The 27,934-nt window shown below is 42.9% G+C and overlaps 1 protein-coding gene across 1 annotated transcript in view; it reads right to left on the bottom strand.

Moving 5' to 3' along the window:
* The window catches only part of LOC126267393 (synaptic vesicle membrane protein VAT-1 homolog), a 118,285-nt gene that overhangs the window by 27,699 nt on the left and 62,652 nt on the right, over window positions 1-27,934 (bottom strand). The window contains exon 7 of the mRNA XM_049972591.1: window positions 18,945-19,189. Within this exon, the coding sequence (XP_049828548.1) occupies window positions 18,945-19,189 (245 nt within the window). The remainder of the gene's footprint in view (window positions 1-18,944; window positions 19,190-27,934) is intronic.

Genomic DNA, 27,934 nt, shown 5'->3' with positions numbered 1-27,934 from the left:
GTCAGCTGACAGAGCCACATGAAAGGAGCTAAATTTTTTTAATAATGGAAAATATATCTGGCTGGACAGTGGGACCAACTATCAGGATATCATCGAGAGATACTTCATTAGAAGTGGCAGCAGAGCCATCAAATATTGCCCTCAAATTAGTAGTGGAGATGCAGTCTTTGAAGGGAGCATGATGTGGAAGGTAACACCTTGGACCAATAATACCTTGAGAATTAGAGATCTCCACGTGTCCCAGTTCGACATATTAATTCATTAATGAAGCATATTCCTTCTGCAAATTCGGTTGCCTTTTAAATATGAAGATGCGCCATTCTCTGAGAGGTTTGTCTTGGTTCACCTAAGGGTTTTCAGTCAGGTTTCACAGGTAGTCGAACCACAAATCTCCATTCTTCATCTCGTGCTGCGTGGTGCTGAAAGTGAGCGTCACATATTTTATCCTGCTTACTCATCATTTCCGTAGACAGTTCCTCTAACTCGCAAAACCTTTGCAGTTTGGAATTTGAATTGTCACCTCTAACAAAGCATGAGGTCACTGTTGAACGAGGCATGTTGCATAGAGCTGAAGGCATCCTACCAGACAAAATTCAACCAAATTTTGTTTCGGTCACTGAAGGATGACTTGGTTTCACCAGCCTTTCCTTACAAGCTACATCAAAGAAAACCTCAGCAGCAAGAATTAAAGCTGCTGTTGAATTCTGGATCAGTGAGCGGAAAATTACATGGGACACTCCAGGACCTTTCTTGTGATATGCAATCTGATCGGCAGAATCCGGATATTTACTAGCAGACACTAATATAAGCTGCATCTGCTGGTATAGTCGCACTATATTTAAAAAGAGAAAAAATAACCGTTACAGACAAACTTGAGGTGTCTGCATGGCGTTTGCAATGCGCCGAAAGTGATTCGTTTCTCCGAAATATTGTAGCATAATTCTCTCTGGGATTTAATAGTAACATTTCGATATTGTTTAACGTGTCGCGTCTTCTAAATACTCTGAAATGGAGGCAATAATGTGATTACAGCACCGTTTGCGTCACATGGATGGGTGGGGTGAACACTGTGATATATTCCCACAACACTTCCGAGACACAGAAAATCTATACAAAATAAATCAAATAAGACGGCCATAGGCCGTACTTGTTTGCCCTTCCTCTCTGGTATATCTGCGTGGTACGGGATCATTACTAGATGGGATTAACGAATAGTAGATAGAACGTGTACTGCATTTGAGTGGTGGGGACGCATCCCGGCTAACAGTTGCTAGAACATTCACAGTTGCCTGTGCAATGTAGATTCCTCATCGAAGAAGGAGAGAAATTCGTCAATAAGACACATGTAAATACAGGTTTCGTTGTTAATTTTACCGATTTTATAAAAAGCGCGTGTATCAGTGCTATTTGGACTATCGTGATGGTCACATTAACGTACAGTGTCAGACTCCTAGATAGACAGCGTTCTAACTAATGCAATACTGCGCGTGGCAGTGTGTTGCGATTTCGAGAGAATTAGCAGGGTTCTGCGACTTGATTGCAGACAGCTAGATGTATCTTTACTCGTCAAAATAACGTAGATGCAAATGCCGTATATCCAAGATTGGAGGATACACGAATGGTGAGAATATGGAGGCCAAGTGAGACTCTGACAAAAGAGGGGCTGAGAGGTGATCTCCATGCCTCTTCTTCTAAGCGTTGTGAGCAAACGTATTGCTACGTCACGATGTGTCTGCAATGAGAAATTTTGGGGTAATACGAAGGTTTTTATTGAGAGACATTTAGCAACAGAAGATCCTCCTTTTGTTTATCCAAAAAATATGTTAGGATGTGATTGGAAAGAAAAAAAGGCGATATTACTGTTGCGTTGTACATCTGTGTATGAACTGTTGAATTTTTAGTGGGTGAATTGTTAAAGGTGGGAATATGAGAGAAAAAGTGGTGGCATCCACGAAGGGACAGCCCTCATATATTAAGGGTAGTTGGTGACTCACCTTCTATTAAACAGCGATGCGAAGGGATCGAATAAAAGTTAATTTTCTTTAAATATGTCTTCATTTTTTCTTATAAACTGAGTAACTGATTTAGAACTACCATTTGCTAATGAGGGGACCAGTCACTTTTCTATCTATTTTGAAGTAGGACACTGTCTGTGCTAAACCGGCAACATGTCTGTAAGCACTTCAAGTTAGGTGCAATTCATGCAGCGAGATGCAACATTCTTCTGTGAAACTTGTGTGCCAATAAATAGGTGCACTTGCATTTTAATAGGTATATTAAATTTACGTTGTTGACTCGTAGATGTATTAAATTTACGTTGTTGATTTGTAAATAAAGTCCTGTGAATAAAGTTTTGGCAGTGCTCTGCAGCTCAAAAATTCTGACCAACAGACAGTCATTATTTCTGCACATTATTCGCAATAAGTTAATTGTATACAATGGAGATACGCTTCGCATTGCTGCTCCCAAACCCGTCCCAACGTGACACACTACGTCTATTCACTTGTCTATTTCTCTTTCGTATGCATTTCATCAAGCTTTTGGCATTCGCAGTCAAAGTTTTCATTGCACTAGACGGGTTGTCTTCTCATTTTGTTTGGGATTCGGAATTTCGCAAATGCAATCGCATATTCATCTGAACTGTACAAAACAGAAACTTTCTGATACATTGAAACTGTTTTCGCAGCCCTGCGCATCAGCGAATGTGATTAGACCTAGATTCAAGATCAGAAAAACAGTATCTTTGCTGTCAATTAAAACTAAAACAATAACCAGTAGCATACCTTAATTCAGCTACGAAATCAACATCTACTTCTACATCCAATATTGTGTTACTCCACACTGCATCACCGCCACACCGTTAGTACGAACTGCAGAGTCCAACATCCAACGACTTACCGGCCGCATCCAACTTTTGTACAGCAGAAGCGCGTCGTACAGGGATGCACATAAACCGCTTTTAATCCTCCCACGCTTGCTGTTAGCCAGGCCGAACAGCTGGAACACTATACCAGCAGAATTATCAGGTGCTTTACGCACAACCAAGCCAAACTATGCCCGAACCAAGAAAGGCAGAGGAGTGTTATTTTCCTGCCCGTCTTCCCGCTGAGCTATCCTACGTAGCGGTTTGTTCTCCACGCCTTCGTCAGGACTCGAAAATTGATGGATACTTCTTTTCTACTCGTGTATCATAAGATGAGGCCCACAGTGCTGTGTATACATTTTGGTCGTTGTAGGCCTGAAAATAGTGGATTTTATCTGTTTTTTGTTTTTACTTTCCGGCATTATTTCTGGATTGTTTATTTTAGCCATAAATGGCTTTATTTGCAACTTCGCCTTCTTTCGACTAGTTCTGGCTATCCTCAGTTCGAACCATCATAGCTCACCTCAAGTATATGTTTCCTGTAATAAGCAGAACTATCTCTCAAAATCGAGAGCCTCTGCACCTAAGAACCTAAAGATGACTGTTATATTGCTACGCCAACTAAGGTTTTGGAAGTCTACTTCCTGTAACTTACGTGTGTTTCATACAAATATGAACCCAGTTATAACAATTTTAATTACTTTTTCCAGGAAGTGTATTGAAGGTTCCCTCAATTCATTCCACGTGGCCATATTCACCAAATCCATTTTAGCAAACACGAATTTCGTTTTTGATACTACGTTAATCTAAAAAATATATGTGCCTGAAAGAAGAAGCTTTTCGTTCGTATTATGCTTTCTTCACACTACGTTGCATACCATCAGAATTTTTTATTATAATTTGATTTAATTTGCCGCCCTATTTTCAGGCTTTAGGTCCATATACGAGTGTTTTAGGCTATTTTTATACGGATTTTTAGGCAATGGATAGGACTTCAGCTTCCAAACCCTAAAGTGAAACTCCCGGTGATACACAAACGCAGCAATGAAATTATACTCCGTTGTGTATATGGAAATTCACATAAAATAGTTTATTTAAGCAACCTGCATTCTGTATTGCCTTAATAGATAGCTAATGAATATTTTATTTTCTAGAACAGACGTAAATATTTGTAAAATATCCTTCAGTTCTACTACACGAGTTATTTTGACCAAAGCAAATCCTCCTAATATATATTTCACCATTTTATCAAACTTAAATAATTGAAAATTGCTTATCTACATCTACATGACTACTTTGCAATTCACATTTAAGTGCTTGGCAGAGGGTTCATCGAATCACAATCATACTATCTCTCTACTATTCCACTCCCGAACAGCGAGCGGGAAAAACGAACACCTAAACCTTTCTGTTCGAGCTCTGATTTCTCTTATTTTATTTTGATGATCATTCTTACCTATGTAGGTTGGGCTCAACAAAATATTTTCGCATTCGGAAGAGAAAGTTGGTGACTGAAATTTCGTAAAAAGGTCTCGCTGCGACGAAAAACGTCTATGCTGTAATGACTTCCATCCCAACTCGTGTATCATATCTGCCACACTCTCTCCCCTATTACGCGATAATACAAAACGAGCTGCCCTTTTTTGCACCATTTCGATGTCCTCCGTCAATCCCACCTGGTAAGGATCCCACACCGCGCAGCAATATTCTAACAGAGGACGAACGAGTGTAGTGTAAGCTGTCTCTTTAGTGGACTTGTTGCATCTTCTAAGTGTCCTGCCAATGAAACGCAACCTTTGGCTCGCCTTCCCGACAATATTATCTATGTGGTCCTTCCAACTGAAGTTGTTCGTAATTTTAACACCCAGGTACTTAGTTGAATTGACAGCCTTGAGAATTGTACTATTTATCGAGTAATCGAATTCCAACGGATTTCTTTTGGAACTCATGTGGATCATCTCACACTTTTCGTTATTTAGCGTCAACTACCACCTGACACACCATACAGCAATCTTTTCTAAATCGCTTTGCAGCTGATACAGGTCTTCGGATGACCTTACTAGACGGTAAATTACAGCATCATCTGCGAACAGTCTAAGAGAACTGCTCAGATTGTCACCCAGGTCATTTATATAGATCAGGAACAGTAGAGGTCCCAGGACGCTTCCCTGGGGAACACCTGATATCACTTCAGTATTACTCGATGATTTGCCGTCTATTACTACGAACTGCGACCTTCCTGACAGGAAATCACGAATCCAGTCGCACAACTGAGACGATACCCCATAGCTCCGCAGCTTGATTAGAAGTCGCTTGTGAGGAACGGTGTCAAAAGCTTTCCGGAAATCTAGAAATACGGAATCAACTTGAGATCCCCTGTCGATAGCGGCCATTACTTCGTGCGAATAAAGAGCTAGCTGCGTTGCACAAGAAGCCATGCTGATTTCTGAAGCCATGCTGATTACGTGTCAATAGATCGTTCCCTTCGAGGTGATTCATAATGTTTGAATACAGTATATGCTCCAAATACCCTACTGCAAACCGAGGTCAATGATATAGGTCTGTAGTTAAATGGATTACTCCTACTACCCTTCTTGAACACTGGTACGACCTGCGAAATTTTCCAATCTGTAGGTACAGATCTATCGGTGAGCGAGCGGTTGTATATGAGTGCTAAGCAGGGAGCTATAGTATCAGCGTAATGTGAAAGGAACCTAATCGGTATACAATCTGGACCTGAAGACTTGCCCGTATCAAGCGATTTGAGTTGCTTCGCAACCCCTAAGGTATCTACTTCTAAGAAACTCATGCTAGCAGATGTTCGTGTTTCAAATTCTGGAATATTCCATTCGTCTTCCCTGGTGAAGGAATTTCGGAAAACTGCGTTCAATAACTCCGCTTTAGCGGCACAGTCGTCGATAACGGTACCATCGGCACTGCGCAGCGAAGGTATTGACTGCGTCTTGCCGCTTGTGTACTTTACATACGACCAGAATTTCTTCGGATTTTCTACCAAATTTCGAGACAATGTTTCGTTGTGGAACCTATTAAAGGCATCTCGCATCGAAGTACGTGCCAAATTTCGCGCGTCTGTAAATTTTAGCCCATCTTCGGGATTTCGCGTTCTTCTGAACTTCGCATGCTTTTTCCGTTGCCTCTGCAACAGCGTTCGGACCTTTTTTGTGTACCACGGGGGATCCGTTCCATCTCTTACCAATTTATGAGGTATGAATATCTCAATTGCTGTTGCTACTATATCTTTGAATTTGAGCCACATCTCGTCTACATTCGCATAGTCAGTTCGGAAGGAATGGAAATTGTCTTTTAGGAAGGCTTCTAGTGGCACTTTCTCCGCTTTTTTAAATAAAATTATTTTGCGTTTGTTTCTGATGGATTTGGAAGAAATGGTATTGAGCCTAGCTACAATGACCTTGTGATCACTAATCCCTGTATCAGTCATGATGCTCTCTATCAGCTCTGGATTGTTTGTGGCCAAGAGGTCAAGTGTGGGTTCGTGGACTAACTGCTCGAAACAATTTTCGGAGAATGCATTTAGGACAATCTCGGAAGACGTTTTATGCCTACCACCGGTTTTGAACAAGTATTTTTGCCAACATACCGAGGGTAGGTTGAAGTCCCCACCAACTATAACCGTATGAGTGGGGTATTTATTTGTTACGAGACTCAAACTTTCTCTGAACTGTTCCGCAAATGTATCATCGGAGTCTGGGGGTCGGTAGAAGGAGCCAATTATTAACTTAATTCGGCTGTTAAGTATAACCTCCACCCACACCAATTCGCACAGAGTATCTACTTCGACTTCACTACAAGATAAACCACTACTGACAGACACAAACACTCCACCACCAATTCTGCCTAATCTATCTTTGCTGAACACCGTCTGAGACTTCGTAAAAATTTCTGCAGAACTACAACAATTTACAACTATAATTCCGACTGTTCCTTGATCCAAGCACGTCCTGTAATTGCCAAGCACCCTTTGACATTGCAGCCCATCCCGCACTTTCCCGAGGCCTTCTAACCTAAAAAACCGCCCAGTCCACGCCACACAGCCTCCGCTACCCGTGTAGCCGCCAGCTGAGTGTAGGGAACTCCTGACCTATTCAGCGGAACCCGAAACCCCACCACCCTATGGCGCAAGTCAAGGAATCTGCAGCCAATACGGTCGCAAAACCGTCTGAGCCTCTGATTCAGACCCTCCACCCGGCTCTGCACCAAAGGTCCGCAGTCGGTTCTGTCAACGATGCTGCAGATGGTGAGCTCTGCCTTCATCTCGTAAGCAAGACCGGCAGCCTTCACCAAATCAGATAGCCGCTGGAATCCAGAGAGAATTTCCTCAGATCCAAAGCGACACACGTCATTAGTGCCGACATGTGCCACCACCTGCAGCTGGAAGAATAATAAATGACGCTTTAGAGAATTAAAATAGAAAAGTTTAATCTCTAAACAAAATGGATGGCATGATAATATCTTGTAATTCAAATAATTCTCTACCTCAGAAATCCTGTCCGATAAAGTGCCACAAAGAACTCAGTGGATTTAAACACAAAATTTTACCTCATGTTTTCTTATTTATTGTTTATGGTTTATACTTCTGATGCATTATAGCTGATTGCATTCTTAATGTGTGTACTGACTAGAATTTGAGTGAATTACGAAGAGAACGTTAAGTCTTTCTGCATGAAGGCGTGATCGTTATTCACAAATTATATTTCCTTTACAACTGAAGACTCTCGCTTAAAGCTCTCGTTGCAGGTATATTTAATATTTTTCCTGCCACACGAGAAAGCCGATGAAGCCGTTGGGAGTTATTTTTCCACCAGTGTAGAATATTTTCGTAGCTCATATAGCTTTCTTGCAAGTATGTACTGACTTCATCTTCTAGGAGAGGAGAATCTTCCGCCCAATACTCAAATCTCGTCTTTTTGTAATCTCTTGCATTTGCTTTAAGCTGCTGTGATTGGGTACTAATTATAAGCTCAAATTAATACTTTCAGAATAGTATTGGGATCTTACCACTTGTTACCCAGGACATAATTACAAAAATAGCTACATAACCTTAGAAACTTACCTCCTGTACATATCTGTCGATCCGCTTGGTAAACACTCATTTTTGTAGTCGGTTAGCTTCTTTAGTATGCGGTACTTACAGGTTAGATACCACAAATACTGCTATTTTATATAACGTAATGACATCCATTTTGTACTCTAGAAAAGCGCCGGCAATTTGCTTCAAAGGTTTCAGGTACTGAAAATACATTTATATTAAAATTCAAACCTCAAAAGAGGTGCTACAAGATTCAGATGAAATAAAATTACACTCTTTTACGTTATCACGCATAGTACAATGTGCTTTTAAAGCACAAAACAATGGTAGAATTAAATTTAAGACTGGCTCCGCGTCACCCTCTAGATCAAATATGGCTTAAAAATGTCGTAAGGTGGCCTGTTATAAAGTGATCTTAATCTAACAGTTTATCAGAGACGCCTTCGTTACCTAAAACACCCTTCACTTACTGAGTATGAGAATGTACTGACTGAAGCATGTCAGATTAACTATTCCAACGAGTTGAAACACACTGCTTTAAGAATCTTGAAAAGAGATCTTTTTAAGTGGTAAACCATAGCCCTAACTGAGTTAAGAGTGACTAATACATGTGGCACATCGTCTTCCAAATGCTGTTCGCTCAGAACATGCTTCAGGGCGGTGTTTATAATATGAGCCACGTATGTCAGAAATTTATATACTGCCAAATGGCTTCAGGTTCTTAGCGCACATTTCCACACAGTTGTCAGCCACTAAGTCTTTGTCCTATTTCAGAATTTTCGTGGAGTGGGGAAACTGTTGGTCAGATTCACAAACATGTCAACGTACTCAAGGTCCCGAATGGGTTCTTAGTAACATTTTACACAATTTGTATTGCGAGATACCTACCGATTTATCTTGAAGCTGTCCCATAAACACACGAAACTTTTTTCATGCTGGACTTGAGCACTATTCTGCGAGTAATATATATTTCTAGATACTTAATTTCTTGACGTGTGTGGTACCCGCGTGGTCTAGGACGCTTTGCCATGGTTCGCGCGGCTCACGTCGGAGGTTCGAGTCTTCCCTCGTCGTGCGTGTGTGTGTGCGTGCGTGTGTAACTTACAATTTCTTTTTTTTTTTTTTTAAAAAAATCTCAATTTCTCCTCGATTTCCCCCGAGTTTGGTTTGCTAGTTTTGCTGCTCCCAGCTTTAAGATAACTGAACTGTAGTGAAACTGCCTACACAAACAAATGAACGTATGGCATGGTGGCCCATATATCCCACGTGGGGTATTTCGACCGCCGAGTTGCTAGTTTTTCCAGATGACGGCACATTAGGTGACTTTCATGTTGATGAGGATGAAATGATGATGACGATAACACCAGTTCCGGAGTGGAGAAAATATTCGAACCGGCAGGTTATCGAACTCGAGACCTTATGCAAACATACATCTGGGTGTTTGTTAATGACGCAACCACCCACAAATATTTTTTAAACGTTTTATTTCAGTGCCATAACCGATTTCGAGCTAACCCGCCCATATTAAGGCGGCTAATATTTTCAGGTTCATGGAGGTTTTGATCACCATCACGTTAACTGCTTCCACAATACGTTCCAGGAGATGACTGTTTGTTTTGTTGTGGTCCGTGTGGTTTTCCAGGTCACTATGCACTTGTTTTGGTTACGATGCAAAGATTATCATTAAGCAAAAATACAAATGTCCTACTGATCAAGGATGTAAAAAGAGAAAGATGATGCGCAAGACGTTAACCATAGGAAAATGTTTGCATTGTACGTATAAGTTTATTATTAAAAGACAATAGGCGATATTGTTTTCAGGTTTTTTTTTCAGAGTTGTGACTAAGGGCCCTATTTGTGTTTGATTTCTGCGAACAGCCCAAGCAAATTATTTGGAAATTTTTTTATTAGCTACCTCCAGCTGCTCGTTTAGAATGTATTGAAGTGAACTGTTTCTAGTTACTCTAAGAGGTCTGTTTCCTGCCTTTGTTAGTGGTACGTAATATATGTAAGTCTTCATTAATCAGTGTCCAAATTGTAAAATATGGACTTTCAAGGTCGAAAATTCACAGTTAAGAAAATTTTCCATCCATGTGAGTGGCTCTTGCAGATTTATGTAAATTTGTAGTCTAAATGCGTTAATGTGTGCACAATATCTTATAACTAAAGGTCTGTCAAAGATAAAAGCTTGTCAGTTGTCACAAATCTTGTAAATTCCTGATTTTTCTAGGCCTAGGCCTAGGCTAGTGGTTTTGTTGATGCGGATAATGTATTGTTGCACAGTGTTATTGCTGTGAAAATTTATTTACACTCTTGTGCTTTGGAAATGACTGGAAATGTGGTGTGAGGTACTTCCTAGGAAGGGAATGCATGTCGACATTTCCTTTTGTGCAGCTGATTGTGAGTTAACTGCAGGTGATTTAGTATATTTAATTTTATTATGTAGGTGGTCAATTATGTGTAGCTTATAGCCATTATTTTTACCTGTAGTTCTGATAAATTTGGTTTCTTTCGCCTTGGCAGATCAACCGAGGGAAATTTTATGTACAGGATTTAACACGGATCTGCTATAAGCCATTTTGTGCTGCGCTGGGTGGCACGAAGAATTATTTATAATTACACCTACAGTGGCGCGTTTTCCATGAATTTTAAAGGTACGCTTTTTGGGTCAACCTTTTCATTCTAAGATCAAGATTGATTCCCTATTCTGTCTGATATTCAACAGTAAATTAGATATTGGGATGAATGTTACTCATGGCATTTGCAGATGGTTCTATTTCATCTACTGTTCCACTGAACAAGATGATTGTGTCATGAACACCCCTTTTGCAATAATTCAGTTTATCTTTTCAATGGATGTTAGACCTGGTTATCCTGTAGTCACGTTGGGGTTATAGAGCAACTTTTTGTCAGATGCAGTCCGCTGAAAGGATCCTGTGAAACTTGCCCGACTTCGGCTTCCGCAAACTCGTCTGTTTTAGCCACTGTGTTTCGGTACTCATATTCTCTTGGGTTTCCGTTGCGACAGGTTGAGCTGTTGGACTGGTTGCGGCGAACATAGCGTCCGAGATGGAAGGAACAGTTTGTACAGTCGCCGGTCCACAACTTGCTTTGCCGGCTCGTCTCACTGCTACAAAGGGGGCTTAATGGCTACTTTGCAGCATTAGTTGCCAATCTGAAAGTTCATGTTAGATACTAGCCATTTATTATCTATGGCGGAGAGTGTTCAGAATACTCCATGGAAAACCAATATTTCACTATGTACTATCCAGCTGAATTTAAAACATCAGTACAATTATTTGTATGCATATTAAGGAATGGCAGGAAAGTGTCATGGCACGTCTAGATACTGACACCCACATATGGTATTTTTAATGACTGTCTCTTTACTTTACAGCTACTGATAGATGTAGCTGGCTTTAGATGAGCAACCATGTGGCATGTGTATGTTATCAGCCATTATTATTATTATTTAATTCATTACAGAAGTTGAATGACTGATTAGGTACGAAGGCACAAGAGATGGCACTATCAGATGTCTGTGACGGACATTTATCCCCTAACAAACTAACAACATGCTTTTGTACATTATTTTTTATATAGAAATGAATTCATTCTACACATTAAATATGTCGTGTTCTGTGTAAGTCTATGTAATTTATATGTAATACAGAGAATTTTGGTCCAGAAGAAGAGAAAAAAATCTGTAAATTTTAGTTGACAGGAAAGTGACAAATGTAAAGGAACAGTTGCATCTGAAACGTTGCAGTGTGAAGACAGGCGGAAGGGGCGTGGCGTTTCATTCGAGGAAAACAGTGACAATTTTGCGGAAAAGAAACAGTTTTCTTTGAAGTAAAATCGATATGTGAAACGTGGAGAATATAATACGGAGACAGCGAAAGCTATCCGAGCCTGCATAAACGGGCGAAACGAAGATTTAATGATTAAAGTAGAAGAGAAGACAGAAACGACGAGATTCAAGTACTGCTGATTAAATAGAAGATCAATGAGGAAGAAATATCAAGGCGACGAAATGAGACATCGAAAACACTAGAAGAGTACAGTAGTCATCGCAAAACTCTACTATAAACTGTGAATAAACGAAATAGAAGAAACGCATTATTTTGACAAGGAGAAATAGGTCGGATTGAATTACAGCTGTATCTATAAAAAGTGACTGGACTCCCATGTTTGAGGACTTGGACTGAACAGAATGAGTATTTATTAAAAGCAATTACTTCCAGGATCAAAGCGTACGTTAGATTTGATAGTAAAACAGTAATAACCCGACGCCAGTCATTTGGAGCTCATCGTTATGTGAGCACACATTATTGTGCTTGAAGCTGTGGCCATATTTCAGTCCGGCATATGCCATACCTTTTTCGTTCCACAGAGTTCCACAGAGTTCCACAGAGTTCCACAGAGTTCCACAGAGTTCCACAGAGTTCCACAGAGTTCCACAGAAGCTCTTAAAATTAATTTGCTCCTTTTCGCGACTATTCGTCATCTTAGCAGCTTCCCGTTGACTACAGAATAACTGATCAACAGCTCCTTCGATAGCTGGAGGTGGTGAGGAAGCTGTTAACATCTCTGGTGGCACGCGTTGTTTTCGGAGCATCAGGGTCTGTTAACATTGGAACAGAAATTTACGCAGCAGACTTTATATAAAGATAAATGTCAGTAAAGAGCAGTGAAGCCGAATCAATCAGAACAGTAACAATGGATCCAAATACGACTGTCTTTCGATAAAGAATACAACACTTTTCCCCCCTCGGCCATTTTCAGTCCAAATATGCTGAATGTTGTAGGACATAGTGAAATGTTGCCGCTTCAGTGTCAAGTGTCGATAGGTGACGTCACTATACGCCGCCCTCAAAACTCCGTCTGTAAGAGAGGTGTGTTCCAGACAGAGAACTGTCACTAACTATTTTGGCAGAAAATCATAGCATCGCAGATATTCATTGGCTCTTGCAGAATGTCTATGGAGTTAAAAGTATGAAGAGTCGATTATACTTGCGCCGATTGAACCAACGCACAGTCCCTATCAGAGGGGACACAGGCCAGACGTGTTAGACATGGCCCTCATCAAGGGCATTACATCGACACTCAACGTTGCCGTTGAAAACGATCTGCCGTCAAACCACCAACCTGTAATACTATACATTGAGAAGACACTGCAGCACATGGAACAACGCAGGATGCTGGACTACGGGCGTGCGAATTGGACATGGTTCGAGGAAACTCTTGATAGCCACATCCCACGCATACATGAAATTAACGAAACAGCAAAAATTGACGAGAAAGTAGAAACCCTCACTAACGCCGTCCAGGACGCAATGGCGGGCACCATACCTGATCGCACCTCACAACAACACAGTGCGGCCCTGCCCCCGAAAATCCTGGGCCTAATCTCAATGACGAATCTCATCAGGAGACAATGGCAGCGTACCGGGCGTCAGTACTTCAAACGGCACATTAACAGGCTACAGGGCATCGTACACAGTAAAATACAAGCACATAGAACATAACAGTGAAACTAAAAACTCTAAGGGCTGGACACCGCGCGACCTGGCGTGTGGCAAATAGCCCGACACTTCACCAGGGGGAAAATACATGCCCCAACGCTTCAAGGGCCTGATGGACCTGCATACTCAGCGGATGAGAAAGCAGAACTAATGGCCCGCACACTCGCAGCGTCATTCACACCGAAGCTGGTACCATCAGATCCAGTGTTCACACTTGCTACTGACCAAGAGGTTACATGCATTCTAGCCCATCCATCGCGCAACGACATACGACATGCTAGCAGAGCCGAAGTCTCCTCCGCTGCTAGGAAAGCCCCTGGCCACGACGGCAATCAAAACCGTGTTCTCCAGGAGTTCACTGATAAAGCAACTGAGTACCTAACACACACATAACGAATGCCATACTAAAACACCAACACTTCCCCGCCTTTTGGAAGGCGGCCAAGGTCCTGATGTTCAGGAAGCCGGATAAAGACCACAGCCTCCCACAAAATTAACGACCCATCAGCCTTCTGAGCTCGCTCAGTAAGATTGTTGAGAAGGTGATTCGCAAACGCATCACTAGGCACTGCATAACAAATGACATCCTGAGACCGGAGCAATTCCTCTCCAGGAATCACCACTCCATAACACAACTCTTACAGGTCGTTGAACATATAACATATTGCTTCCACATAAACGAAGCAACAGGGGCGGTGTTCCTGGACTTCGAAAAGGCTTTCGACCGTCTATGGCACAACGGCCTCATTCGCAAACTGAGCGAGGCGGGATTCCCCGACGCGTTGATGCGTCTAATACACTCATACCCCACAGACAGGAGTTTCAACACTGACGTGCAGGGAAAACAATCTGCACGACACGGTAAACACGCGGTAGTACCCAGGGGAAGCATCCTAGGGCCCCTACTGTTTAACCTCTACATAAACGATCTCCCAACCACACACAACACAACGATGGCAATCTACGCGGATGACACAGCCGTCCTCGCGCAAGATTGGAAACCATCAAACATTCCGTCACGCCTACAGACAGCACTCAGATTGGCCGAGACTTGGTTGGAGAAATGGCGTGTTAGAGTACACGTAGACAAGTGCGAAGCCGTTCTGTTCACTAGAAGACCGAAGCAACTGCGCAGATACCGATACTGCATACCAATAACTCTACATGCACGCCCAATAAGTTTCCGCGAGAAAGATACGTTGGTGTCTGGCTGTGCCAGAAATTACTTGGGGGGGGGGGGGGGGGGGGGGGAGACCACTTACAACACATGACCAACCGAGCAAGCGTGAGGTTCGAACAGATCTAGCCTATGCTCAACAGGCGTAGCACACTGAACAGTAGTGTGTCGGGGTCCAGGTACGTAACACTTATTCGACCCCTGATGACGTATGCAGCTCCTGCCTGGGGATACGCTGCGCCTACACGCTTGCCCCGTCTACAGCTCATACAAAACAAAGAACTCAAAATCATAAGCAATGCTCCACGATGCACACACATCGCGGACCTTCACTGGGAATACAGACTTGAGACTCTCACGGAGGTACTCCACAAACTCACCACAAGACTATACAAAAACTCCAGACATTCGCAGAACCCGTTTATTCTGAATCTGTGCAACTATGAGTACGACCATAGATGGAAACATAAAAGACCAAAAGACATACTTGTAAGGACCTAACATCTATGGCCAAACACACACAAACAACGGTACAGGTTAGCCCCCGTTAATCAAACGCCATTACTGGTTATCCAGCTGGAACACACTGCCGAATAAATGGCACCACGCAGGGAAGCCGTACCGTACACTGCGTGCAGACAAGCTCCACACATCCCCCACACAGTGAGACGACCTATGGCCGATCTTCCACTACTATATAACGATCTTGATCGTTCCAGGAATGCAGCGGCTGCAGCAACTGGGATACATCGCCTTCGCTTGCCACGGTAATGATGCTTGATACCCATACTATCAAATCCAACCTTGCATGCACTATCGCAGCTAGTAAGCCACTACTGCTCTTACTACCCATCCCACTGTCGCAGAGGTTTTTCTTCCCCTCTGCTCTTCATATTGCTACCCTAATTCGCGTTTCGTCCACTATCTATCACCTGATGAACCGTGTTAATGCGTAGTGTTACCCAGACGCACGGATAACATCACAGCCCAGCATCCTGTGATCCACTTACTAGATAACTAACATGTTGACGGAGGTGACAGTTGAACTTTTCGTCTGGTCACCAAGTTGGTTCGCTCATGGAGGGGGCCCCATGTCTATTTGAATCGTGCGAGGGTTCTGTCATCGCAACAACGTCGCGCATTCTTGTCCGATTTCTCGCAAACCGTCTGGCCGCAAATCCATGCCGGAGGCAGGATTCGAACCTGCGATCGTGGCAGTCGCGTGGTTCCGGACTGAAGTGCGTAGCATTTCTCGGGCACCGCGGCCGGCCAGACAGCAGCGCAATTTGAAAATTTATTAAAATATCAACAAGTTTCGGCAATTCAGTGTGGCATCTTCAGGCCGCATATGTACCTCATTTATGCACCAGTTTCTAGCAACCTTGACTTCATATTTCAAACGCTTCCTTGGAAGACTTTACAACAACTCTTCGTAGGGAGCACCTGAAATACAACTTCACAACTTCCAGAAACCGATGTATAAATGTGGTGCATGTGCGGCCTGAAGATTCTAGTGGGGAATTGTACTTGAGACTTGTCAAAGTGCAGCTAGGTCACCTGATATCAAAGTATCAGACTTCCTTTCCAGCAGCACCGATCCGCTACCATGTATCTGCACAGCGCTCCAAGACTCGGCAGCCTGTTCCACCCCACCCCTTTGAAACTAGCTACGAGATTACCTGTATCGATGCACGGTTACTGCAGACATTTGTTGACATCCGGGTTAGTGGCTGTGGGGGCAGTTGGCGCGTCACATGCGACGGCCGGTGCAGGACACCTCGCATTTACTGTTCGTTGGTTTCGCTGCCGTTACTCACCGCAGCCTGGACGGACACGGAAGTCATGTGGCGATAACGGGTTATTAGTGTAATTGCAACCAATAACCGAATTCTGACTCCAGATACGATGTTGGTACAGTACCCTATTTTCTTAATACCTTAGAGGAAGGACTTGTGGCTCAAACAATACAGGAGGAACAAAAGTTAGGGTTGAGTATTACATGTGCAGATAAGCTGTCCTAGCATCTCATCTTCATGGAACAGTATAATATTTTTAATGCTTATATGAGACAGCCCAATAAGGTTAACCGTACAGGTATATAAATTTGAAAAGGAAGCTACAGTTATTTCGCAAACACATTGCACATTGAATTTTTCCTGCAAAACTGATACTGAGAGGGAAACGAAGCCTTCAGAACGGACGTATGACGTTTATCATGTACAAAGTAACATGAAGAGATTTAACACAGATTTGCTTTGGGTGTGGGGGGCTTTGCTGTGGCAACGCGACAGTCTGCGTTTTCTGTGTAGTTCCTTAAGGCTCAAAATAATTTCAAGGATGCAAAAAAGCTGAGTAGGTAGACAGCAACAAATGATGAACGTGAAGAATAAAAACTTCTGAAGTGTATCCAAGTGAATTTGCTCGAGCACGTTGTACTGTATAACCCTTCCAAAACCAGTGTCATTAAAAGATGGAGGTATGCGACACGCTAACATTTATGGGAAAGACTGGCCTAGCAAAAGAATAAAATGACGTGTTACATCTTCAAAGACGTCAGCTGTCAACTGTTCTGGCCGATGGATGTTTTTGATTATGTCTTTCGACCTCTATCGATCTGCTCTGAAAGAGGGTCACAACGCTAATTTAAGGCCTAACCTTGTGGCCACTACAGTCCGTTGCTACACGTTATGTAGTCTTCCTTTTCAACTCCAGAGGTTTTGTTTTCCTTCGCTTTTTAGTGAAATTAAGCGGAAGTAAACCTGAATGCATTGTACTGCCGGTACGAATTTGATAGTGCCAGTATCCATCTTAAAATGGTGTCAATCTGCAACACTGGAATCAAGGTAGACGTCCACACAATCTTACCTCTCTAGGGAAACTGGAAGGCATGAGAGGAATGGGTAGAAGATAACTGGAATGTAATGATTGGAAGAGGAACAGATCAAGCAAGATGCTCAAAAAAATAGGATACGACGTGGAGCCTTCAGTTCAAATGCCGGACACACTAATAACTGGGACAGCATTACTGATACTGCTTCACGAACACTAATGAAGCCGCATTAATACCTCTTAACTTGGGGTTTTGTTCACACAAGTAAACAAGGTGAAAAATTGAGAATATGAGGTGGAAGAACAAGCTTCACTTGTTTTAAGCAGTAACGGTGAATATTTTTCGCTTGAAAATAATCATTTTAGCTCAGATTCTCGAACTGTCCTCATAATTTACGGAATCTACCAGGAAGTACTTTCTCGTTGTTAGTGTCATTGCCAAAACGGTGCTCTAATCTCGTATGTTTGGCACCCCTGTTTGATTCTACAGGAAAGGTTGAAGGATCTACGCCAAGGCGTAAAGCATTCTCCTTGATTTTTAGGACTAATCTTTTTTTTTAAAGCAATGTCATGTGCAACGTACAGTCCAAGAAAGTGATCTGGAAAAATCTTGCAGTATCTCAGAAAAAATGTCTGCAAGATGGAGAACAGACACGGAAATGGATGTAGTTGGACAAAGGAAAGTAGGTTAATTCACATGGCTCTGTCACCACGAACAATATCTGAAAATTATGAAGTACCCAGCACTCGGATGGTGTCGTCCATTTACCTGTTTGGCACACTCACCGTACCTTAGCTGGGTTTACACACTGGTCTAGCTTTACAGGTTAAAATTACTCTGCCTAAAGTTTGACATGTTTTACCTTCGGAGAACCGGTACAGATCTGTACGTCATGTTCAGTACACGAGGTTTGTGCGGTGGGTTGGGGTGTTTCACACATTGAGTGACTCGCAGCTTAATTTTTGTTTATTATTTAACTTCATTAAAAATGCCATTTGGCTTTATAAATTTACAGCACCGGATAATATGCAATTGCTACTGTCGAATGTTTTACGAAGAGCCATTAAAACCATAAAATTTTAGCTGAAGTATTTGTACTGACGGCACCATATAGCCTGAAATTCCCAGCAGCGCCTTATCAAGGCGCGCTGACATCAGTCGTATCCTCTGCGACAGTCTCTTCTGCTTGTTCCACATGAGGGGGTTCGACCACCGTTGGTTCCGCAGGAGGCGCGCAGTCTTCCTTCTGCACTTCTGGGTCAGCTTCTTTTGCCTCCACTGCTCCTGACTGTGGCTCTACTGCAGTTTCAACTTCCACAGCTGGTGTCTCAGCTGCCTTCTGCTTGACCTCCAGAATCACTTTTCCCAAGTTCTCACGTCTGCATAGTTGCGTCATGCCTTCAGCCACCTGCAAGTATCCAAATGTTACAGAGGAGACTTTTTCCTAGGAAGTTTATAAATACTTAGCACAGGGTACTCACATCTTCGAAGGGCAGAACAGCATGAATGCAGGGCTGTATTTTGCCACTGGAATACAGCTTAAATATTTCATTTAGAGATCGCTGCACTGCCTCCGGATGAAGGTCTAACCACATGCCAATGTTCACTCCTGCTATGCAGTAGTTTTTACTAACTACATCCGCAGAGGACACCGATCCGCCATCCCATTTAGGTCGCATTAACCCCCATGATGTGTATTTTGAGTATGTAGCTGTGCTGTTCGACCCTGAAAAAAAATACCATCAATAAATTATGCCAGGAAAGCATACGGCAAAGAGCTGATACAACGGATTCGACTACTAACCCCTCTAAGCCACTGAATATCGGTAAGAGAACCGTGTTTAGCAACTAGTGGAGTACATGATCAGGGCCGTTTATGAATACCTGCACTCTTACTACGCCCAACTTTTAAGTAACAGCGAACGCTTGCAACTTGTCAGCCGGAGATCAAGCAGGTAAGTCAAACACGGGGCTACAAATAACTGGTTCCACCAAGCTGCCGAAGCAACGGAAAGAATCCTTGCCATACTCGTAGAAGGAGAGTAGGGATAAAGGGCAGGCCAACAGTTAATCTCGCTTGGTCCTAGCGATCAAGTACTGAAAGAGAAACTTGCGGAGTATAATCCTATTCAGTATTCCAGTTTATGCTCCAAACTACTACTTGTTTCCCAGTTTACGAGGTTGATCTCGTATGTACGATTTTTCCTCTAACCTTTGGATCTCAACAATACAGAATTTTTTCACTAAGTACCTTTTAGTATAGGTAAAGTCGCGTATCAGGATGAACTGCGAAACGTAGACAGACACTTGGATGAACCACTGAGTGGTCAGTCACCCAGCATTTTACAGGATGTATTTCAAAGCAAATCCGCATTTTGCTCACACAGTCGTGCATCTCGTTACTGCCGTGGATACGCTTCAACCCTATCACAGTCCTGAATAAGCAGAAATGGATCTGAAATATGTTAGTATTTCATCCAAATCGCTCGCTTCTCCACAGCTTTCAGAATCAAAGCAGTAGTACGTACCCAGATTTGCATTACAGCAATTTTAGATGTACTACAATTCAGTGTGGGCCTCAGGATGATCTCCATAAGAACCGACAATGTTGCTGACGCATAGCAAAATGTTCGCGCCCTCTGCATCTCGGGACGCTGCGACTGCTACGATGCACTACGCTTGCAGAAGTACTTCGTTGTGCCTTTAGCTGTATCGTACAACAGCATCGGCTGCTGTACTCTGAAGGCACTGGTACTATGAGAAACTGATCAGGTGAAAACCACTGTTACTCAAAGGGTTACCGAATCTTTGGGAGAAGGGTTGCCAAATTCTTGGTTGGGTTGGGAGAAGTGGACCAAGCAGTGAGTATGTTAAGAATGGGTAAAGAGGTAGGCAGTGTCCTTTCGAAGGCACCATCCCGGCATTTGCCTGAAGCCGTTTAGGGAAATTCAGAACCTCAATCAGGATGGCCGAACGGGGGGTTTGAACCGCCGAACCGTCGTCCTGTGCCACTTCGGCCGAGCTCTTGTTGGGTAATTTTAGGAGCCATTTCTTTATGTCCGAAATAAAAGCTGCAATATACTGCTTCCTAATGCGTATCGCTCGCTGAAAATTATGAATGTAAAATTAGATAGTTGCGTCCACATAAGCTTACCAGCTATGTGTCTCACCTATCATTCGCGGCTAGGACAGCCAAACGATAAATTTAGTGGTCTCCGCCACGAACAGTAATACTGCTAGCGGAATATAGGTGTTCCTTGAATATGTTACAGTGAGTTACGTAGTCCAACCCAACCTATCTAATAATTGAGCGATTAGTATCTACACATTAGCTTTGCAGGTAGTTTTTTCCTGCTGCAAATCAACTTTGAACTCGGTTTGGTGTGGAACACAACACCTAGATCCTGCGAAGAGCCTAAACATATGGATCTCAACGGAGCTAAAATATATTCCTCGAGAATCAGGCCAGAAGAACGCACTTGCCAGTTGAACATTTCTGCATTTTTCTTCAGCAAAGGAATCCACGTATCACGCCAAATGTAGATGAGCCTTGTCCTGGATTGTGGCATGATCTGGACACTACATCGTACTGGCACCGTCCTGGTGTATCAGGATCAGAACTCTTCCCTAATTATTGGGGAGTGGGTGCCGCATCTTGGGCACGATGGCTCTACGGTATTATTGCTGCAGTAGGGGAAAATGAACGCCAGCGGACACGGTAGCAGCATCTGTCACGTTCTTCACTAATTCAGAACAGGCTGACGAAGGTTCACACTGCTTTCCCCGCCATTGGACCACCATCTTTCTATACTGGTCAGACTACTTTTGTTGCCTTCGGCTATTCACCAGCACACTTTCCACCTGAAGTCGTTTTATGGTTTAACTTAGTAAAATTATCACGCCTCAGCCCACCTTTGATCAATATCAGTTGGGCAAGTCATCACATGCTCCGTGGAGGCTACGTTTCCGTCGTCACACTGTTTTAAACCTTTTACGGCGCTATCTATAACTGTCGTACTGAGGAGTACACAGCACCCTTCTCTAGACGAAGTAGTACGACACGCAATCAAACCAATTTTCGAATGAACATTGTCACATTTGAACTACTTCACAAGGTGGTACGTGCCCTACTCAGTAGGGTAAGACTTCCATTCCTATCTAGTACGAGCGCCCTTAGCAAAACCATCTATTCGACACGTTCCATGTTTCGCATATTTGGTCTACGATCATTTACGTAAATATGGATGTAACTAAACGACTCATTCTGGTATTTCAATTTCCACCCAAGTTTTATTCTAAGGCTATGGGTTGAAACCAAACGTTTATTTTAATTATTTCATCCTGGGCCGACCAAGATCAAAACTGATAGCACTTTCTACAGTTTAAAAACCCGTTTACCATGACCGACTAGGTACTAGTCGCCGACTGGCCTAGACAAAGCGTTTTGTGAAAGCTGTGCATCTAGTTATGCGAGCTTCGTAAGTAGGGATAAAATTTTAGGCGTTTGAAATCTGTTTCTGCCTGAGAATGTTGGCAAGTGGACAGGAAACACGAAGCATTTAACAGCATGGATGTAAGTCCATGGATACACCTTATCAGAAGGAAAGGCAAGGAGTTATCGACTACGACAGAGCCGAAAGGTACGGAATTCGTAAGTCAGGGGCAGTTTAAGAGAAATACGAAAAGGCAATAGTTGATGTACGTTACACAGAGATGGAAAGACTAAAATAGTATCAAACCAGACTAAGGAGAGTGTCCCCGTAGCTTCCGTCCCGATTTATGGAATTTCAGCTGCTCTCTGGCTGCATCGACAGCCCTTTATCGCTATTACAGCACACCCAACGCCATACCAGTGGCAGTTCACTGGCCTCTCAACGATAATAAGGACTAGCGACGTGTCCTATTTATGAAATTGAGACTAATGTAAGGAAGTATTCAACCGATACCGAAAATAAATTTTTCTACACGGGATCCGCACCATACCACGAGATGGAGTAAAGCATTCTGGCATGTGAGCTATTATATTCAGGCAACGTATAATGACAGCCCTACTCGTCATAGAAAAGCTAAGTGTAGTAAGAGCGAACACGATTGTTACTGCACCGTTTCTCTGTTGTACTTACCTAGTAGTACCAACTTCCCGACAGGTCGGAGAATTTTTAGGCACTTCTCAAGATCGCTTCCACCATTGGTGTTTACCACGATATCAACACCTTCAGGGTAATTCTGCAGTATTTCGGTTTCATAGTCGTCATGACGAAATACCCGCTTCACGCCAAGAGAACGGAGCTTTTCGTGCTTTGATTCTGAAGCTGTCCCTACAACTTCCACATCGTCCACGGTCTGAGCAAGCTGGATGAGTGCCGTGCCGACACCACCTGAAATGAGACGGGAATTTGTATCGAATTAACGAAGATTCAGCGCCAGTGAGCTAAAGTAATGCAACTAAGTATTGAGCAGCAAATTCTGAGTATGCCACACCTGGTCCCAAGAGCACCAGAGGTTCCAATTTTGTTTTGTAGCTGGTTGCAGGAATTTTAGTTGTATTACTGCTATTTACATCCGAATATTCCATACTGAAGTCGCTAAGCTGATGTTTGGGTGCAATACCGGAGAAGTTCGAGTCCAGCATACCTGCCTTTGGACGTTCGAGGCATTTATTTCAGCACATCCTGTCGCTTAGTCCATTAAACAGTGTATGTGCTTCAGGTCAATCCCATGTTGCGTCTAAGACCATTTTCTGTGTCATTAACGTTATTTGATTTATCAGAAATCCTAAACACATTACAACCAGTTTCCCACATCCAGTGCACCTATTTTTACTTCAATCTCACCCAAATTTAGAAACTAAAGCTCTTCCACAACTTTCGCGTAACCGTGCACCCGTGTGTGGATGCTAATAGCTAAAATCCCAGACAACTATACGAGGACAACACCACTAAATTTCTGAGCAGTGTGTTCACATGGTACTTGTGCCTTGTCCGAAGGACTGAGTTATCCCTAATCTCAAATTTAACACTTTCTAAAATGCTCTTGAAACGGTAGTTACAAAACTTTTCAGTAGTCTTTATTCACCACGTAACGGTAAGTACACCAGGAACACTGTCTCCATTTGATATTCCTTTCCTTGTTCTTTCAGTTTCTGTAATTTGGTGGACCTATACATTTTCAACACGTAAGTGAACTGGTTAACATTTTCGCACTACCAGCCTGTGTGCTCGAATTGATGCGACCGAGCAAATATTGCAGTGCGCCGTCTCTAGTCCTTTTACTTTACGACTGCTGCAGATAATGAATATTTCGTCCGTATAAAATACAGCCGACATTCTCGGTGGCTACAGGAGGTAGGTTTATGACACTACCGGTTATAATGGAATGAAAATTTCGGTGGCAGTCTAACGTAAGGTTGGAAAACGTGTCAAATTCCCACAGACAAGTATTTTGTGCCCTGGCAGTTTCATCGTCGTAGCTAGGGCACTTTTCTGTTGTGATGTCAACGAGGACGGAAAAAGAATACCTGTATCCTCTCTTTGTCCCAGTTAATTTATGTTCGACGTCATACGAGAATGTCGCTCTGCTGTTACGCTACGGCAGGTGTGTGTCTACATCCACACGGTTACTCTGCAATTCACACTTCGTGCCTGGCAGAGGGTTCACCAGATCGTTTTCATTCTACTATTATACCACTCCCCTCTCGAATGGCGCGCGGGAACAGGACACCTAAATCTTTCCGCTCGAGATCAGATTTCTCTTATTTTATGATCATTTCTCCCTATGTAGGTGGCTGTCAAAATGTTGTTGGTAATTGAAATTTCGCAAATAGATCTCGTCGCAAAGAAAACCGCCTTCGTTGCAGTGACTCCCACCCCAACTCGACTATCAATGACATTCACCCCTGTTGCGCGATGACACGAAACGGGGTACCCTTCTGTGCAATTTTTATATGTCCTCCGTCAATCCAACCCGTTGAAGATCCCATACCGCGCAGCAATATTTCAACAGAGGGCGGACAAGTTCAGTGTATGCTGTCTCTTGCTTCTATGTGTTCTGCTAACAAAGCGCAGTCTGCTTCACCTACGTGGTTTCTACGGTGTCTTTCCAATTTAAGTTGCTCGTAATTGTAATTCCTAGGTATTTAGTAGAACTGAGCCCTCAGATTCGTGCGATTTATCGTATACCCTAAATGTATCTGATTTCTCTTAGTACCCATGTGGACGACCTCGCACTTTTCTTTATTCAGTGCCAATTGTCACTTTTCGCACCATACAGATTCTCTCTAGTTTACCGTCTGATGATTTTACAAGACGGTGAATTACAGCGTCATCAGCTAGAAGTAGAAGGGGCTGCTCAGATTACGACCTAGATCATTTATTTAAACCAGGAAAAGCAGAGGGCCTATGACACTACCTTACAGAACGCCAGATATCACTTCTGATCTACTGGATTTATCGTCTATCACTACCAACTGTGATATGAGAGGAAATCGCGAATCCAGTCAACTGAGACTATACTCCATATGCACGCAATTTTTGTTAATAGTCGCTTGTCGGGAACGATATCAAAAGCTTTCTCGGAGTATCAAATCGATCTGAGATCCTTTGTCGACAGCAGACACTACTTCATGTGTTGCACAAGAACGGTATTTTCTGAATCTGTTATGTATCAAGTCTTTTCTTCAAGGTATTTCATAATGTACCAGTACAGTATAAGCTCCAAAATCCTACTGCGAATTTTGGTCAGTGATCTGGGTCTGTAATTCAATGGGTTGCACCTATTTCCATTCTTGAACTTCGGTGTAACCCGTGCTACTTTCCAGCCTTTAGGAACAAACCTTTCGTCAAGTGAGCGGTTGTATGCGATTGCTAAGAAAGGCGCTATTCTGTCTGCATACTCAGAAAGGAACCCAACTGGTATACCATCTGGACCGGAAGACTTGCCTTAATTGATTTGAGTTGTTTCGCAACACATAACTTGTTCTGGAATATTTACTTCATCCTCTCTCGTGAAGACACTACGGAAACTATGTGTTAACTCCGTTTTAGCGGTACCATTATCCCAAACATTTCCATCGCTATCGCGCGGTGACGGTAGCGACTTTTGCCACTGGTGTACCTTACATATGACCAGAATCTCTAGGTTTCCTACAATATTTCGAGACTTTCGTTGTGGAAACTATTGAAAGCATCTCGCATTGACGCCCGCTCTGCATTTCGAGCTTCCGTGAAACTCAGCTAGTCTTCGGGATTTGCGTTTTTCTGGATTTGGTATGCTTTTTTCGTTTCTTCTGCAACAGTGTTCTGATGTTTTCAGTACCACGGTGTAACACTCCCGTCGCTTGTTAACTTATGTGCTACGGCTATCTATTGCTGTCGATACTGTACCTTCGAATTAGAGCCACATCTGGTCTACGGTTACATAATTAGATTAGACCCACTCATGAAGGAATCAAGCGAATTTTTACCTGCTGTTTTAGATATATTTTGCGCTTCTTTTTAGTGGTTTTGGTTGACATGGTTCATAGACACGCTACAATGACCTTGTGTTCACTAATCCCTGTATCCGTCATGACGCTTTATTAGATCAGGATTATTTGTGGCTAAGAGGTCAAGCGTGTTTTCGCAACCGTTTACAATTCGTGTGGGCCCATGAACTAATTGGACCAAGTCATTCTCAGAGAAAGCATTTAGTACCATTTCGGAACAAAGTTCCTGTCTACCATCGGCTTCGAACATTTATTTTCGCCAACAAATCGAGGGCAGAATGAAGTCTCCATCAATTATAACTGTATTATATTTGTAACGAGATTCAAATTTTCTTTGAACTGTTCAGCTACTATTTATCTGAGCTGGGGGTCGGTAGAAGGAGCCAATTATTTTGGTACGGCTGTTGAGGACAACCTCTACCCACAGTAATTCGCAGGAAATACCTAATACCAAGAGACAAACACCACCACCTACTTTATTTCATCCACCCTTTCTGAAGACTGTTAGCGCCTCTAAAAATTTCAGCAAACTTTACCTCCAGCTTTAGCCAGCTTTCAGTTCCTGTAACTATTTCAGCTTCAGTGCTTGCCATCAGCGCTTAAAGCTCTGACACGCTTTCCAAAACAGCTACGACAATTCACAAGTACACAGACTATTGCTAGGTTGATCGTCGTCGAAACTAGACTGTAACCTAAAGAACCGCCTACTCCACTACACAGATCTTGCTACACGTGTAGTCGCTTCCTGTGTATAGTGGACACCTGACATCTAGAGGAACCCGAAACGTAGCCACACCATAGCAAATGCTATACGGATGTGACACTTGCTACATTATTACGTTATCGAAAATGGAATAAAAGTATGCACTAGTATACGACAATGAGCCTAGTGAAAACTGCATCACATAATTAAAGTTTACCTGCGACCGACTGCATAAATACTTTTTCCGCGTTCGCAAGGCATCCGAATTTATACAGGCAGAAGTGGGCCACAACGAAGTTTAGACCAAGACTGACAGCATCTTTTAGGCTAATATCTTCCGGCAGCGGAAAGCAGTACTTGCGTTGGACGTGGACAACATGCCTAAACAGACCACCTTGCATTTGCAGACACAGCACTTTCTGGCCCGCCTGCAACAGAATATTAGAGCATTAGCTTTTCTCTTGGAAACTACAGCTTTGCTGGGAAAAAGAAAGCGTGCCTTACCTGCAGATCGGTGACTGCACTGCCCACACGTGTCACGATGCCGGAACATTCGCTGCCCATGATAACCGGGAACAGTCTGTTCCTTATTATACCCAAGCGCAAGTAGTGGTCCGTGAGGTTTAGGCCGCAGTAATGGACTTCAACCTCGACGTGGTCGCCGCAAACATCTTTCTGCAGAGCCGCCTCTGTTAACTGCAGCACGAATATGCGACTGTATTTCGAGCCTATCACGATTGGACATTCGCTGAAACATTTGCAGGTTAACAAGGTCTCAAATTCAGGTTATTAGCAGAAGTGGACAAGCTTCGTACTACCTCATCTATGAAGAGGCATCAAATATGTTTGTGGAAGAATCACTCAAGAGAACAGGCAGGCAAAAGGGTTAATACTGTTACTCCGTGTTTAGTGGGCGGACAAAGTTTCGTGCTTAGCTACTGGGAGTCATTTTCCATGAAGACACTCGGCAACGTTCAGTAATTTACTGTGCCTGAAGACAAGGCGATTACGGGCAAGTGGCGATGGAAGTTACGGGGTTTGTGCTTCAAGCAGATTAAGCCACGGCTCATTCATTGCAAAAGACAATTATCGCTATCTCATTCTTACTCTGCAGTTGTAAAGTTTGAAAACTCACGCTGTCGCCCGAATTTCATTTCGACACAGGAGGGTTCTCATTCTGAAGGTTAGTGAGAGGCTGCAGTGATGAGGTCTGAATAGACAACATTTGAATAATACTTTCGTAAACAGGATAGCAGCTCCTTGAGAATGGAAGCGGTATTCTGAGT

The sequence above is a fragment of the Schistocerca gregaria genome, chromosome 4 (genome assembly GCF_023897955.1).
Source record: "Schistocerca gregaria isolate iqSchGreg1 chromosome 4, iqSchGreg1.2, whole genome shotgun sequence".
NCBI lineage: Eukaryota > Metazoa > Arthropoda > Insecta > Orthoptera > Acrididae > Schistocerca > Schistocerca gregaria.
Note: the sequence above shows the minus strand (reverse complement) of the source record. Positions and strands in the feature narration are given on the sequence as shown.